Genomic DNA, 14,882 nt, shown 5'->3' on the forward strand with positions numbered 1-14,882 from the left:
TAACACACAACAGTCAGTCTTCATTTTCTGAAGCATATGATTTACATGCAATTGAGATTTACCACGCTGATTTATCTCATTGAACACTGCAGACAGTGAGGTGCACTGCTGATACAGCAATGTGGGACTTCTCAGACTGCAAAGAATTAGAGAAAATTGTCCCACCATTTTAAGCTGAACACTCGACTGATTTTATTAAATTTAGGACTACTGGCCCTCCTTGCTGTTACACCTGAGGCTCAACCCGAGTCCACTGGCTGAAAAAGCATAACCAAACCAAAAACCACCCCAAGTGATTCTTTGCTATCCCATTTCTGCAACAGTCAGTTCTAAGCATTTGTACAGACTTCATCTTTGCTTTAAATAACCCGTTTTTATTGCAAACCACTTTCTTATAATCAGTGTAAAAATATAAGAAAACATCTTGTCCTATTAAATCCTCACCAGATTCCTACGATTCCAAAATTACCTATGATTGTTGCTCTTTCTTATTATCCACTTCCATACAGTACTCAAAGCACACAAAACTTACTGCTTTGAAGTCTATTGTAAAGAAATTTTTAAACAATATAAAAAAAAGTAATTATGGCAACTGAGTCGTGGTTGAGCAACAATTATTTATCTCTACCTTGAACTCCTCGAGATGAATGACCTTCACAACTGTCAAAGCACAGATGTGTGATACATTTAAAACAATTGTTAGAAGTAGAGAAACAGATTCATCCCCCGATGCAGGCAAAAGATCCACAGCTCTGTGTCAAAGAGCAAAGAGCTGTTGCTGTAAATCACAGCATAAAAATGTGATGTGAAACCCACACCGTGCTTAAGTCTAATTATGAAACTCTGACAGGAAGAAAACTTTTGATCAAGCTGGAATCTATTCAGAACGCTAAACTCAGCAGGTCTAACCTCACTGTTCTTAGCATAAAGTTGCCTTACACTGTTAAGGTATTAGAAGTCCTGGTGGCCCCCATTTTCATGGATGCAAATACGTCTGGAAAAGATTCTTTGAGAAGCATCTTTCAGGATGAAAATCTAAGTACTTTTAAGTTCAACTGGCCAAAAACAAGCTTATGACACACTATTGTGGAAACACGTTCAGCCTTGTCACTTTTTAACAAATAGTAGCCACCAGAAGCAGTAACACATTTCCCCCCACCCCTTAACACGGGTTTTAACTGCAAGTCTTGCTCTTCTTGGAAAGAGACAAAAACTTCAACAACACAGAGGATAAAAATATTTGAGATCCATCTTTTCTCTTGAAGATTAGTACAGAATTCCACTTAGCAGAACCATACAGCAGGGTTCCTGAAGTGACTGAGGAATACCCACTGGAAGCTGATATTCCCTTTTACTGCTCAATACCGAAGGGTTTTGCAGAGAGATGTGCTGCAGTTCAGGAAAATAATCTCTCTTTTCACAGTAAGTGCCCCCATGAAGAAGTAGAACCTACACTCAGTATCATACCCACACTACTTGATGGCCTTTCTGGATTGTGGAAATAAAGCACAATACACAATATTTGGTATTTGAGACACAAAGGACTGAATAACTCCCCAGTAACTAACTGAAATAATTTCTGTATTCAAGAAACTAACCCTAGCTGCTTCTTGAAGTCATGAGTGCTCAGAAAGATTATCTGTTTCAAAAAAAGCTGCACAGAGATTTTTTTCCTTGATAGAGTTTTAATAACTGAAAATATCAACTCCCCACCATCATTAAAATGAATTCAGTAAAGAAAGGAAACATCAACTTCCTACTTTTATAAGCATTGTTAATTCATAGGCTTTGAGCTTAACCCTACTGAATTTAGACTTTGGTATGATTCACAAATACCTCTCACTCTTTTTAAAGAACTTTATTTTAAAAATATTTTAATTTATTAGACCATACTTTATAATAGTTACCAATAGGACGGACCTGAACTCCAGCATCAGACATTTGTTGCACTTTCAAGTTTTGTAACAACATGACTTCTCAAAATTAAAGTGTACATTTAGATTCACAGTTTAATTTGTTGAAATTTAATAACATTTAAAACCACTGGAATATGAATTGAAAGGGATATATGTCAAGCACACAAATACTGAAAAAGGTCATAACCCCAAAATCCACTTGAAAATGGAATGCAGCCAATTAGTCAGACTGTAGTGTAGTAATTTCACATTTAACCTAGTTAGCACCTTAGTGAACTCAACCACTGAATGTGAGCAATAGAGTGTGTGTAGTGTAACCATTTAACAGGTACTGTACCATTCCAGAAACTGTGTCTTCTTGAGCATTATGTGCTGTATTTTTGCAAACTGGTAATACTTGAGACTTTTCTAAAATGTGTAAATAAACAATGGCTACAGTTAAAGTCTAAACAAAGAAATACTTCTTTCTACTTTTTGTAAGTTGAGATTTTTAAAAGCAATCATTCATAAGGATTGCATCAACATCAGTTAGCAGAGGAAGATCAAACTTTATTGAAACTGCTTGCATACAAAATATATTGCACTATAACCAAACAAATGTCAACATAAAATCCAATCTGTTGTAGCTAATATGTACAGAGAATATTGCCCAAGAGCAGTTACATTACAAGGTCAGTCTACCTTGGTTAATTATCTACAGTATTTTAAACCAAACAGCTTACAGATGATGTGTGCAAGGTACCAATTTCTGTTTTCAAATACTATACATTCCCAAAATAAATAACTAGAAATCAACATTAATGTTTGGCAATACTTTTTAAGACATTTTTATATTTGTTAAATCATGTGCAGTTCGTTGCCAGTTTTAGTATGCTCACCTGTATGCAAGGAAAAAAAAAGAATGAAGAAAGCAAAGAAACAAAAAACTCACAAAATACATCAGAGGCAAGGTCAAGTTTGTACAATTCTGTACATAAACAGTGGCTCTCCTTCTGGAGTAATCTGAATAAAAATGGATTAAAATGAAGGTCCTTATGCAGTTGTGCCCAGTAAGTTTCACGTGTGATCAGAAATGAAGGAAAGCACAGCTCCTCCCACCACTTCCCACCCTTCCCTGGTGTACAGCTGTACTTTGGATCAAATTCTGTGACACTTTCAAATTGGCTGGTAATTAGGACCTTGTACCTCAAAATACGATGAACTTTCCTTCTAACTCCGACATCTCCGACTCCTGTATCTGTACCTTCCAGGGCATTACACGTGGTGACTTTTTTCCTACCTCTCCTGAAATAGCCCCCAAATCAAAATAAGCAATTCAAAAATTTTAGGAGGATGAAAACCATCAATGCTTTAGGCTGGTCATCTGGCCAAACAGCAGGCACACATTACTAGCTTGTGAACATGTTACACTTGTTCCCTCAGTAACAATGAATTTTTTAGTTTTCCACAATGGAAAGGTTTTTTTTTTTTTAAATTTTTTTTTTTAAAAAAAAGCTTCTGTACTGCCTACAAAGAAAAAAATTACACCCCTTTGTCAATAACACTATTTGCCAAATCTTCAGTGCAAAATAAATTTCCTATTCTTATAACTGCCTAACTGAATGTTTATGTAAGGAAAAAATTATGGAAAGCATGCACTTGTCTATAAAGTACTAACGTCTGACAAGGATTGCTACATATATTTTACATTTAGTGTTACCAACTCATCTTCCCTGATTTCTGCATCCAAATATAATATTCCTACCTGCCAAGATATAAAAAAGGCACAGATCATACAACTTTTTTGCTAATGAAAATGACAATTGTTACATCACACATATTTCAGGGTCCACCAAAATATTGAAAAAGGTGAACCAGAATGTGAACTGACACAGGACATAAAACGACATAGCATTTCATGAAGAACTGGTAAGTTAGATTGAAAACAGAAGCCAATTTGATTACTGCAAACACTATTTATTCTGAAAATTGAAATTGAGCAGTGAATTTGACCCGATGTGTTAAAATGGTACAACTGAACAGAAAGTTTACCAATGCACAGCTCAGTATTTTTAAAACAAACAAACAAAAAAAAAAAGGAATCTTTCATCGTTTGAACTGCAATATGTACTTGGAAGCGATTTTCGGAAGTTCAGGTATTTTTATGCAAATATTTGAATAACTTCTTATTTCTGAAAACAACTGCATACTGTCGATGTTAAAAAAGGCTAACAGAGAACATATGTTCATTTCATGCCCTGCGCCATCTTGCCTACTATTTGTCTTTGGCCTAACAAGTTTCTCTAACATGGAATAGGAATTACTGAAACAGTATAGGAAATATGACTTCAGAGTTATGCAGTTTAGGGGACTCCGTTCACCAGCGGCTGTTGAGCGTCCGCGCTGTCCGTCTTCTCCTTCTTCTGGCTCCGTTCTTTACCCGTGCGCAGCCGGCTGCCTTCACTGGAGGTATTCTGTAATGTTTTAGTGTGGACACTCCTTTCATTATTGCAGTCAATTCTGATCTGGAACAATTCAGAGTTATATAAAGCATTCTCCTCTCTTCCACCCTTTGGCCATCCGGGAGGAGCAAAGAGTGCCATACGCTCATGGCTTTGTTACATGTCTCCAGCTCAAGTGGAGTGTGTAACTTCTTTTCTCTTAAAAAATGCCACATACTTGTGACTTAAAAAAAAAAATCACCTGAAACAAAAAATCTCAATCTACCCAGCCTTGAAAGCTAAAAAAAAAAAAAAAATTCCAGTGTGCTTGTGCAAGAAAAAGTTGAAGGACTAATATCAGATACATCTTTGAAACATCATTCGACTTCGAACAATTCAACTTTCTACTCCTGGTATGCAAAAAGCCTCTCAAAAAACATAGTATCATTTCATGGCAGCTTTTCTAACACTCAAAAAAAAAAAATCTACTCCATCCCTTTTTGGATCTGAAAAAAGTTCCAGTTAATACATTCAAAAAACTTCTGCAGCCTTTTTAAATGGTCATAAAAAATTTCAAGAAAGCATGTTGAAAGCAAATTTTTATGCTTGTAAAGGGGGTAAATACTTATTCCTTGAAATAAGACTTTTACAACTTGATTAGCCAGGTTTCAACAATATGCAAGTGCTTATTTTCTTATAAAATATAATCTCATCCAAATCTCAGAGTAACAGGAGAAAAAAACCCCTTAATTTAAGTGCCTCAGGGTTTTTTTTTTCAGCACCACAGTTCCTCATTGTCTACTGCAAACTTTGTAGGTCAATTATTGATTAACTACAAAACTTGTATGGCCATAATTTTTTTGCCATGTTAATTGTTTGCATTTCAGGTGCATATTCAACTAATACACCTTTAAGGTTCAGCACTCCCACTCGGAAAACAAAGCTTCTGCTCACTTGTTCCATTTTGTCCCTTTCCTAAAGAGACTTTCTAAAACCAAACCAAGAGTCATCTCCATCTCCCACTGGAACCATGACTCCTGGTAACACCACAGAGCAGGCAGCAGCTTGCAGCTGCTCATTATTTCTTCCTCCCAACATAACTCATCCTAAGCAGCAAGAGACAGTAGAAAGTTTTCATGTTATCATTTGACACAAACTGTTTCCATGTGGGGAAATATAACATATACACCTAAAGTATGAGCCTGATAACTTTTTGAAAGAAAACATTTGAAAAAAATGTAGAAATCTCTTTGTAAAAGGCTGTAAAATATTTAAAGTTTTAAGGTATTTTAATCTATTACTTGAAAGGTTTCTTGATGTGTGTTTTTAACTTACTTTCTAGTTTCAATAGCAAATGTTTTGTTTAGTAGTAAGGTAGTTTCTAAGTTTAATCTTTCTTACTCTGAAGATTCTGGCTACAACACTTTATAAAAAGTGTTAAAGATTCTCTTCCTGCAGGTACATAGAAGACAGACAGCAATACACAATGCAGCAAGAAATAAAAGGTAAAAACAAAAAGCTACCAAGAACAAAGACTGAAATCAAGCTGGTTAGTAAATCCTTGGGACTTGTGATTTGGGACAGTTTTTCTCCACACAGAGAGCCAAGTGAACATAGCAAAGTTGCATCTTTACACAACCTGAAATATTGAGATCCCTGTGCATCTGTGTCATTTTGTAACATAACTCTTGTATATCTGACTAGGGAATTAAGGAACAAGGAATCACAAGGCTACTGTGTCACCCGCAGCCTTGAAGACTCTAACGTTACTATATGACACTTGTGCAATTTTAAACAGTACAGACTTCCCATATGAGCAAAATTACCTCAAGAGATCCGTCTGCTGTTCTCCCTTTTGCCTCTCTTGAGTTACGCTGACGGTTATCTGTTCGTGACTGTTCATCGTTTCCTGTAAGAAGAATTAATCAACTAAGTTGTTCAACAAGGACACATGATCTCCTTTCACTTAAATTTTACACAAGCACAGTAGGGAATTACTTCAAAATGTTCTGTCTCATGAACATTAAACTAACATATTACTATACTGAACATTATCACTTGCATATAACAGGTCTTAAATGATGGGCCAAAAAATCGCTAAAGAAAATGTTCTCAAGTGATAAAATAGACAAAACTGCCGTGTTTAAAACCACCACAGTTTAAAAGAGATTGTCTACTGAAGAAAAACTACTTCTCAAAATGATTAACCATTGAAGAGAAGTACACAATCAACCTCAGTAAGATTTAACATCATCACATTTTTTCTAATGGCTTACGAGCTTCCTTAAATTACACACTACCTTCTTTCAAAAGATCTTATTAAATTAAGGAACACCCCTACTTTGAAAAAAATTTCAAGAAAAAAGCAGAGCTGTAGGCTAAAGTATTTCAACAAACAAATATAATGAAACATCACATGATCAAGTTTTATAACCTTAATGTATATATTTATATTCAAGAAAAATTTTTTAAGTTCTTCCATCTTAGTTTTGCCTGGTCCTTTCCACTGAACACATACATTACAATCTTATCCTATTGCCTGCAAATAAAATACAGGAAGATATGAATATGGACAGCTGAATGACTAATACAGATTATAAAATACTTTTCTGTATCTAGTGATAAACTAGAACTCGATTCCTTGATGTCCATGCGTGAAGGCACAGCCTACTAACTTGAGGCAAGAGGCATATTAGGAAAACAAATGATGGAGAAAACTATACCAAAAAAAGGAGGTCAAAAAGGATTATTCCCCTGTTAACATTCGACACATCTGAAACAAAATACTCAGGAGAGGGCCACCAGGATGCCCAGGAGGTTGGAGCAGGTGACAAAAGAAGAGGCTGACAGAAGTGAGTTTGTTTAAGGATTCCAACAGTGACACCTTTTCCAAAATGAAGTCTCCATTTACCTTTGAATCCTCCACGCCCCCTCCCTCCTTGGCCTCGTGCACCCCCTCCACGTCTCCGCCCGTCCCCCCTGCGCAGGTAGTTGTCCCGCTCCTCCTCTGCCGGGGCCGCCGACCAGTCGCTCAGTTCATCTCTGTGATCAGATTCTGTTTCAGAAGCATTTGATGCTTCAGAATTAGTTCCTATTAAGAGGGTGAAAAAAATCCAAACACGCCAGTGTAGCTTAGCATGAAATTACTATAGCAGAATCAAAAATGTATATATTAAATTTTTTCTTTTTTTTTTTTTTTGTTAATAAACAGGTTTGGGATTTTTTTTGCCTCCCGACCTCTATAACATATACAGCACAGAAAGGTGCATAATACATGTTACTTCTTCAAACAGTCAAGACATACACTAATAAAAGTTAGTTGTGTGTTCAGGGCTAAATAGTTAAGTGTGCCGCACAGTCACTTGGTGTTATCAGCTTACCATAGATTATTAAATCTACTATAAAATGTAATAAATCTAGTAAAACATAAGTCTAATAGACTAGACTCCTTCATATTTCTGAAACTGAAAGTTATGAATATAACCTGTCCTGTCTCCTCTCACCACTGCAACTCATCTATGAAAAGAAAAAAAATTCCATCATGAAACAGCCTGTAACAGACTACAAAAGCAGAGAACAAAGTTAGAATGCTAGAAATGTATCAAACCCAAAATAAATGACCATTATAATCTTTACAGTTAGCAGATCACCTTCACTAACAAAAGTTGGTTCTTTTCCCCGTTTTTTTCCCCCCATAATATTATCAGCAAGGTGAGTTCACATCTTCTAAAAACAGTCAACAGCACAAAAACATTAATTTTGTATTATGTAGAATGCGAGCTAAGACTGTCTTACAAAGCTCACACTGAAGGCCTTTCAGTCAGGACAAACACCAGCTGACCTACATCATGGATAATGAAGTAACAGACTGCTCTGAAGAAGCACAACCCGGAAAACTATTCATTAATGAATTATACAAGGTTTCAAAGAGGAACACACTATTTTGGTGACTATGGTCTTCTAGTAAAAACATCAAAGTTCAATTTAGTATGAGAATAGTTTTTGTTTTTTTTTAAATTGAGCTACACAGTATTTTCACCTATAAATATTTATATTATGACAACCTCATGCAGGCTTAAGTGAAAACTGAGGCTTTACTGTTGGAATTGTTCAAAATATAGGTAAAATAACAGTCCTTGCCCTAAAGAGTTAGGGTATAACTACGTATGCTCCATACTACAGAAGACATAAGCATGCTGTAAGAGACAGGAACTGCATAAGTGCATAAGTGTAGATTACAGGAGAGCACTACACTTCTCAGTGTTTTCTACAGCATACAGCCTTATTTAATCTTCAAATATTAATACTCAATATTAACTACACTTTTGTTGTCACAGCTATGTTCTCAAGTCCAGTCTTTTTCACGAAACCTAGAGAGCAGTAGGCCACTTTTAAAATTTTAAGTGCCCTCCTAGTCACCTACCTGAAGCATAGCCTGGCCCACGCCTGCTGTGCCCCCGGTTTCTGTAGGGCCGACTCCCTCGGCCGAGCCCGGGCCCGTCGTCGGTCATGTACCCCTTCTCCTTGTCCGTGCGGTTGGGGGGTGGCCTGGAAGTAGCTCCAATCTGCCGAAGCTGCTCATCAATTTGCAATCTTTCCAAACGCAGCTGGTCCACTTCCTACGCAAACACAAGCACAGCAAGTCATGTGGAACCACTGTTTAATCATCTGAGTGTTCTCAGGAAGAAAGAGCACTTCAGTATTGCAACTAATCATCTACTTAATACTCAAACAGTAACTCAGCTTTGAGAATAAATTGTTTTCCAAAAAGACTTTCTAATCTGTTTGCTACCAATACAATTCTCCCAGTGGCACACTTTACAAATTTAGGTTTGTTTAAAACACATATTGAGAAAAAGCACTCAGATCCCAACACAAGCTTCTTACGGCATAGCACACAACAAATATCAAAGTTATTAAACAATTACGATGTAAGAGTATTGTTTCATAGAAAGGGATAGTGGTTCCCCTGCTGTTAAATCCTATGTAATGATGCTGAACACTGCCAGGGATGTGAGGAAGCATAAAAGCACAGAGAGCAAAGTGTTGTAACTCTGGCATAGAGACAGCCAGCACACAGCATTCTCACCATATATAACTGGGTAAAAGAGATACAGCAACACATTCGTGGAGCATCTTTGCCAGTTTGACATGAGGAGAAAGCTATTGATAGAAGTTTCATTGTGATACCAGGACCTCTGCAGCTCCCACTGACTTGTGTGTATCATCCCTTACTCCTCCTCCCCACGGTGTTCCCTAACCTGATCTTTCTTTCAGAAGACCTAAGTGTTCATTGCTCCAGACTTTTTCATTGGTATCAGGGGCCTGGACAAATCTTACAAATAAAAAACCCCTAACTTAGGATGACATTCAGTACCTCATCCTTTTCCTTTGTGAGCAAGTTCTCTACTCCATCCAGCAGCAGGCCCACTTTGTCTGTAGTGTTCCTTTTGCTGCCAATAAACCCATAAAAGTTCTGTCTCCCTTCACATCCCTTGCCATATTCAACTCCAGAGCCAAGAGGCAAACATGACATATGAAGCTGAGTTGTCTACAAAACATACTCAAGTATGAAATGTCAATCCACTACAGAAAAAGCAGTTTAGGGATTTTGCATGAAATGCCCACAGTCTATAAGATCCTGCATAGAACACTGCTTTGCAGCCCCATGAGGGATGGGCTATTCCTCATATATAAAGCTGGCAGTACTTTTGAGACAGATTATTTTCTTATTCATCTGGAATTTGCATTCTGAAAAAAAGATTTTTCATCCTACCTTTCAGATAAATTATTCTTTTAATAAAACATTGGTTTTAGATGGAAAACTTGTTATAAACGCAATTTTTCAACAGCCTCAGAGCCCAAACAGACTTCAGTTATCACATTGCTGCCATCTTAAATATCGATAGAAAAAAAAAAATCAGTGGTAAAGCAGCATCATTTTCCTCACCTTTAAATAATTAAGATGATAATCCAGAAGAACAGTTGCATTAGTGATGCTATCCTTGGTTCCCACAAACACAAATGGTACCATGCCCTAAAACACAGTAACAGGAGTCCTATGGTTATTGATTAGGCATCAAATTCTGAAGAGAACCCAACATATTACTGTAAAATTTGAAAATAAGTCTTACAACACAGATAAGCATAAATCAAAAGGTAAATCAGAGAACAGTTTATTTAAATTCTGATACTGATTAGATCATGTAGTCTGACTCTCTTTAGGCAAAGAGCTTTTTTACACAAGGAAATTTAGACCATTTGCATCACAATGCCAACTTTTATTTTTCTGAAGAAGTAAAAAATAGTCAATTTAAAACACTCCATGTGTCCTCTCTTCAAAATTAATCCCACCTTTGCTGATCACATCTATACTCTCACAACAGGTCCTTTCAGTCTACCTTTGATCTTTTAAAAAAAGTGAATCAAATTAATATCATGTCACGAAACAGAACTTGATCCTTCTTGAGGATCTCTACATTTGTGAAAGGCAAACCAAAACATATTCAAGAAAGTAAGTACTTCAGGTAACAATTTCTAACTTACATTTCTTTCACCTTTCAAGCACATTAAACAATTCAACAAATAGACGGAAAATGTAAAGCTGGAAATTTAGTGTCTGAAATGATATTTGGAGATAAAATACTTAAAGATTAACTTAGGCAACCCAAGCAGGACTGCATTCCAAAGGGAGGTTTTCTGAAGAAGTGAAATGATTTGGGACACAACTGTTTTAAGAAATAACTACAGCATGATATGCCAAGGTTCCCCAAGAGTGGCAAGTCTGTAATTTTGTCTCAGCTTTTTAGGTCTTGTTTGTTTTTTTCCCCCCCTCCTTTCTTTTACATACAAAAGGCTTACATTAGACCTCACACATCTGCATTAAGTAACAAGAAAAAACAATATATACACAGTCCTCTAGTCCTAAGAAACCTCAATACTAACTTCCATACTCATTAGAAGCCCTTTAGCCACAGGCATCGTTGACTGAAATCTTTTATTATCTGGGGTATTTTAAGTTTCATAAATATTTCATACAATCTGATAAAGAACAGTGAAATTTCTACTAAACTGGCCTTAACTAGCTCACAGTATCAATTATTAAAAGATCACAAGTCAAATGATTTAAAGAGGCATTTAAGATAAAATGTTTGCTGTTGCTTTTAGCAGTGGATTTAAGGTATAGCAATGCCAGCTATTAAGAGTATGAGCTGGTAACCATGTCAAGCAATTTCAGCCATATAAAAGCATCAAAGTACTTATTTATTGAACCTTATTTTTGTCTTCAAAGCAAAAGTACCAATCTTCAGCTTGGCTGCAGTGGTGAATACTGAGCAGATCTTATATGCATAATAAATTTAGAGATAAAAGTAACATATATTACTATCTCAAACAATACCTATCTCATTTTAAGAATACGAAAAACCTAAAGATCCTGTTATAAAATTATGAGATGCATAAAACTGTACCTGAAATTAATGGGCAGTATTCTAACATCTCAGTCACATAAAAAAAGCCCAATGCTGTATTAAAATTTAACTGAACTATTGTTCTGCTACAAGAAGGGCTCCAGTATCCAAGTTCACACATGGGGAGATTATGTGTATTTCTTAGTTGAAATAAACCTGCATTCAACTTACAGCAACTAACTCTTACCTGCCAAGATGTGATCCCAGATTTCTGCCTTGCTCCTGGTATGACAAAACTAACACACGAGGCAGTGCAAGCATTGCCAGTGTTAGAAATGTCATTACCAGGTAAAACAGAAGTATGAATGCAGAGCTTGGCAGGTAAAAAAAAAGCTTTCAAGATAATCTTTAAAAGCTGCATTTTGTATAGAAAAAGGTAAGCAAATAAGCCTTTTCAAGTCAGAAGACAAAAAAGAAAGCCTGACATACTAATTGCAGCCATGAGTATTTGCTCTTTTACCCTTCTGTGAATCTACTGACTGCAGCAAGAGCAGCAGCCTCTTGCTTATTAAACTAGTTCTATTTTATGATGCAGGAATTTATCATTAGAAACAAATACAATACCTTTTCAGGTAGATGTAAAACTAGTGAAATAGTAAAAACCCCTCACTTAATTGCTTAGTCACCCTTCACAGAAAGATGGAAATTGTATTGTGAGTCCCCAGTAACAGATTCACAGCGATAAAACAAAGGATGAACTATTCAAGCAAGAACATTAGGGCTCCAGAAACACATTCCCTATCTTATCCAATGTAGCAAAGGTTCTTAACTGGTACCTATTTAGATTTTGAAGTAAATTAAGGGCAGTTCAGTTTTCTTTAAGCACATTTCACATTTGAAATTGCAGGGAATCTTTTCTTGCCTTGAGATGTTAAAATCTTCGTGCTTTGAGTTTTTTTGCAAACCTGCAACTTTGCCCCTCGATGCAGCCCCACATAAAAGTGCCTCAAATTAAAAAGTTCAGGATGTCATTAACTCCCTTTACAGGCTGAGAGCCTTCCTGGGCAAACCTGGATTTTCACCTTGTTCATGCTTGTTTTTCTCTAGGTTACAATTTACAGGTTATTGTGAACCTAGGTAATATTTTTTTAAAATAGAGTTTTAAGAAAAAGCACAAGCTTTTCATTACAACATAAATTACTAAAAAAAAATGAAACCAGGTGAAAACATAAGAGATCAAACACAAAGCAGATTAGTGAATGAAAACAAGTTTCATATATGTTGATTTACAGCCTAGTACATGCTGGAAAATGTGTCATTGCTTCCAACAGGAGTAAGATAAAATCTCTAAGAAGGTGCAACACCAAAAATCTTCAAAAAACATTTTTTCTAACACAGATAAGCCAAATTTACATAAAAACGCCTCTCAGCATTAATAGTGTAAGATGGACTCCATCAGAAAACACACTTTAATCAAAACTTTATCTTACCACTATGAAGATACAAGGAAGAATTTAATTTATCACTGGGTAGAATACAACCAATTAATACATAGAGAAATCATATTAACTGAAAACATACCTCTTCTTGTGGAATATTTTTATCATTTTCAGCCTCAATTCTCACTCTTACAACGCCAGATTTGTCCACTATCTCTTGAATCAGTTTTCCATTTTTTCCTATTACTTTTCCTACAGAAAGAACATACAGAACATTCCACTTTTAGGGTTTCCTCCCAATCCTCAGAGTATTGCTATACTCTAATTAGACAAGAGTATTTAAGTATCAGTGCAAGAACTTGTCCAAAATGACTTAAATCCTCTACAACACAGGTTTAGTTAATGAGGCATAAACCAAAATGTCTATGTAAGCTTGGGGTGTTAACTTGTCACATGTATTGATTATAGAAATATTCACTATCTTGCAGCTTATTTGGTTTTGCTTTGGTTGGTTTAAAATAACCTCAGTGATTTACAAACATTGCTGTTTGCATTCAAAATACCCAAACAAAGCCAAAGAATCCTTTTACAATACCCTAGCACTTGTTGTAACTATTTTTTATGTAGAGCAGAGAGCAAAACTAAGTTCATTTACAAAATTTTAGTTGATGGAAGTTTTCTGACACAGCCAAAGATACCATATGAGCCAGATGTAAAATTCTCTTCTCTGAAACTGAGCTTTGTAGAGATATTTGACGGTAGTTTATAATTCACTAAAAAATCAAAGATAAAAATGGAAATAAATGGTACTCCAATGGCAGTAATGCACACATTTATCTTACGAAGCAGACGTTCTAGTCTGAGACAAAGAAAATGAAAACTTTAGTTCTTTCCAACCTCAACAACTTGCTGTCTGAAAAATGGTAGGAAAGCTAAGCAGCTTGGGAGGTAATGAGGAAAGGCCATATCCTTCAATCACAGCTTTCAAGAAAAGCTTAGAGCCACGTCAAAGATGTTTTCCGCATGTGACAAAAATTCATATCCAGAAACTATTCTACCTTGTATTTAAACATTCAGCACACTGCTTCTAGTTTAAGGCAGTTCTCAGAAGGCATTTTTCCTTCCTATCACACAGTTAGCCTCCAGAATTGACATACCTACTAAATTTCTTGGAACTTGTATAACATCTTCAGCAAATTCAAGGTAACTTCTTGCCTTTTTCACCGCATCTTGATCCTAAAATAGACACATGTATGAGAGGAATAAGATTCATTTTCCCCAGGTTTTTTTTTTGCTTGTTTGTTTCTTTCTTTGTTTATTTTGGGTATTTTCTGAAAGGCTAAAGAAGGGAACTTACCTCTCCATAAATATGGAATGTACAAGTATCTTCATCAAGGTCAATGGCAGTCACTCCAGGGACTTTTCTGGCTTGTTGAATATTAGCACCGTGAGTGCCAATGGCCAAACCCATCAGGTCTTCACGTACAACAAACTGTTCGTGGAACCGTGATGCAAGTTGCCTAGAACTCTGAAGAACAACAGAATGCCAGCTCACTTTGATTATTAGCACACTGGACAGACACATCAACAAATTTTGAGCCCATTTTTCAGTCAGGTACTTAGCCTGCTTTTTATTCCATCAGTCCTTTTAATGCATTCTTCAGAAACACTGAAGAGTCTCCTTCACGAGTCTTTTAA

At 36.1% G+C, this 14,882-nt stretch overlaps 1 protein-coding gene across 3 annotated transcripts in view; it reads right to left on the minus strand.

Moving 5' to 3' along the window:
* Positions 1-1,861: 1,861 nt before the first annotated feature.
* Positions 1,862-14,882, minus strand: part of FMR1 (FMRP translational regulator 1) — a 28,113-nt gene continuing 15,092 nt past the window's right edge. Inside the window, exons 8-15 of one of the 3 annotated variants that reach the window (XM_032701893.1) lie at positions 14,542-14,712; positions 14,342-14,420; positions 13,327-13,436; positions 10,287-10,373; positions 8,760-8,955; positions 7,248-7,427; positions 6,163-6,245; positions 1,862-4,369 (exon numbers count right to left, since the gene is read on the minus strand). In XM_032701893.1, the coding sequence (XP_032557784.1) occupies positions 4,259-4,369; positions 6,163-6,245; positions 7,248-7,427; positions 8,760-8,955; positions 10,287-10,373; positions 13,327-13,436; positions 14,342-14,420; positions 14,542-14,712 (1,017 nt within the window). In that variant the 3' untranslated portion in view covers positions 1,862-4,258. Of the gene's footprint in view, positions 4,421-6,162; positions 6,246-7,247; positions 7,428-8,759; positions 8,956-10,286; positions 10,374-13,326; positions 13,437-14,341; positions 14,421-14,541; positions 14,713-14,882 lie in introns of all 3 variants that reach the window. The other 2 variants (XM_032701892.1, XM_032701891.1) reach the window with 2 other exon arrangements.

Source organism: Chiroxiphia lanceolata, chromosome 14 (assembly GCF_009829145.1).
Source record: "Chiroxiphia lanceolata isolate bChiLan1 chromosome 14, bChiLan1.pri, whole genome shotgun sequence".
NCBI classification, from domain to species: domain Eukaryota; kingdom Metazoa; phylum Chordata; class Aves; order Passeriformes; family Pipridae; genus Chiroxiphia; species Chiroxiphia lanceolata.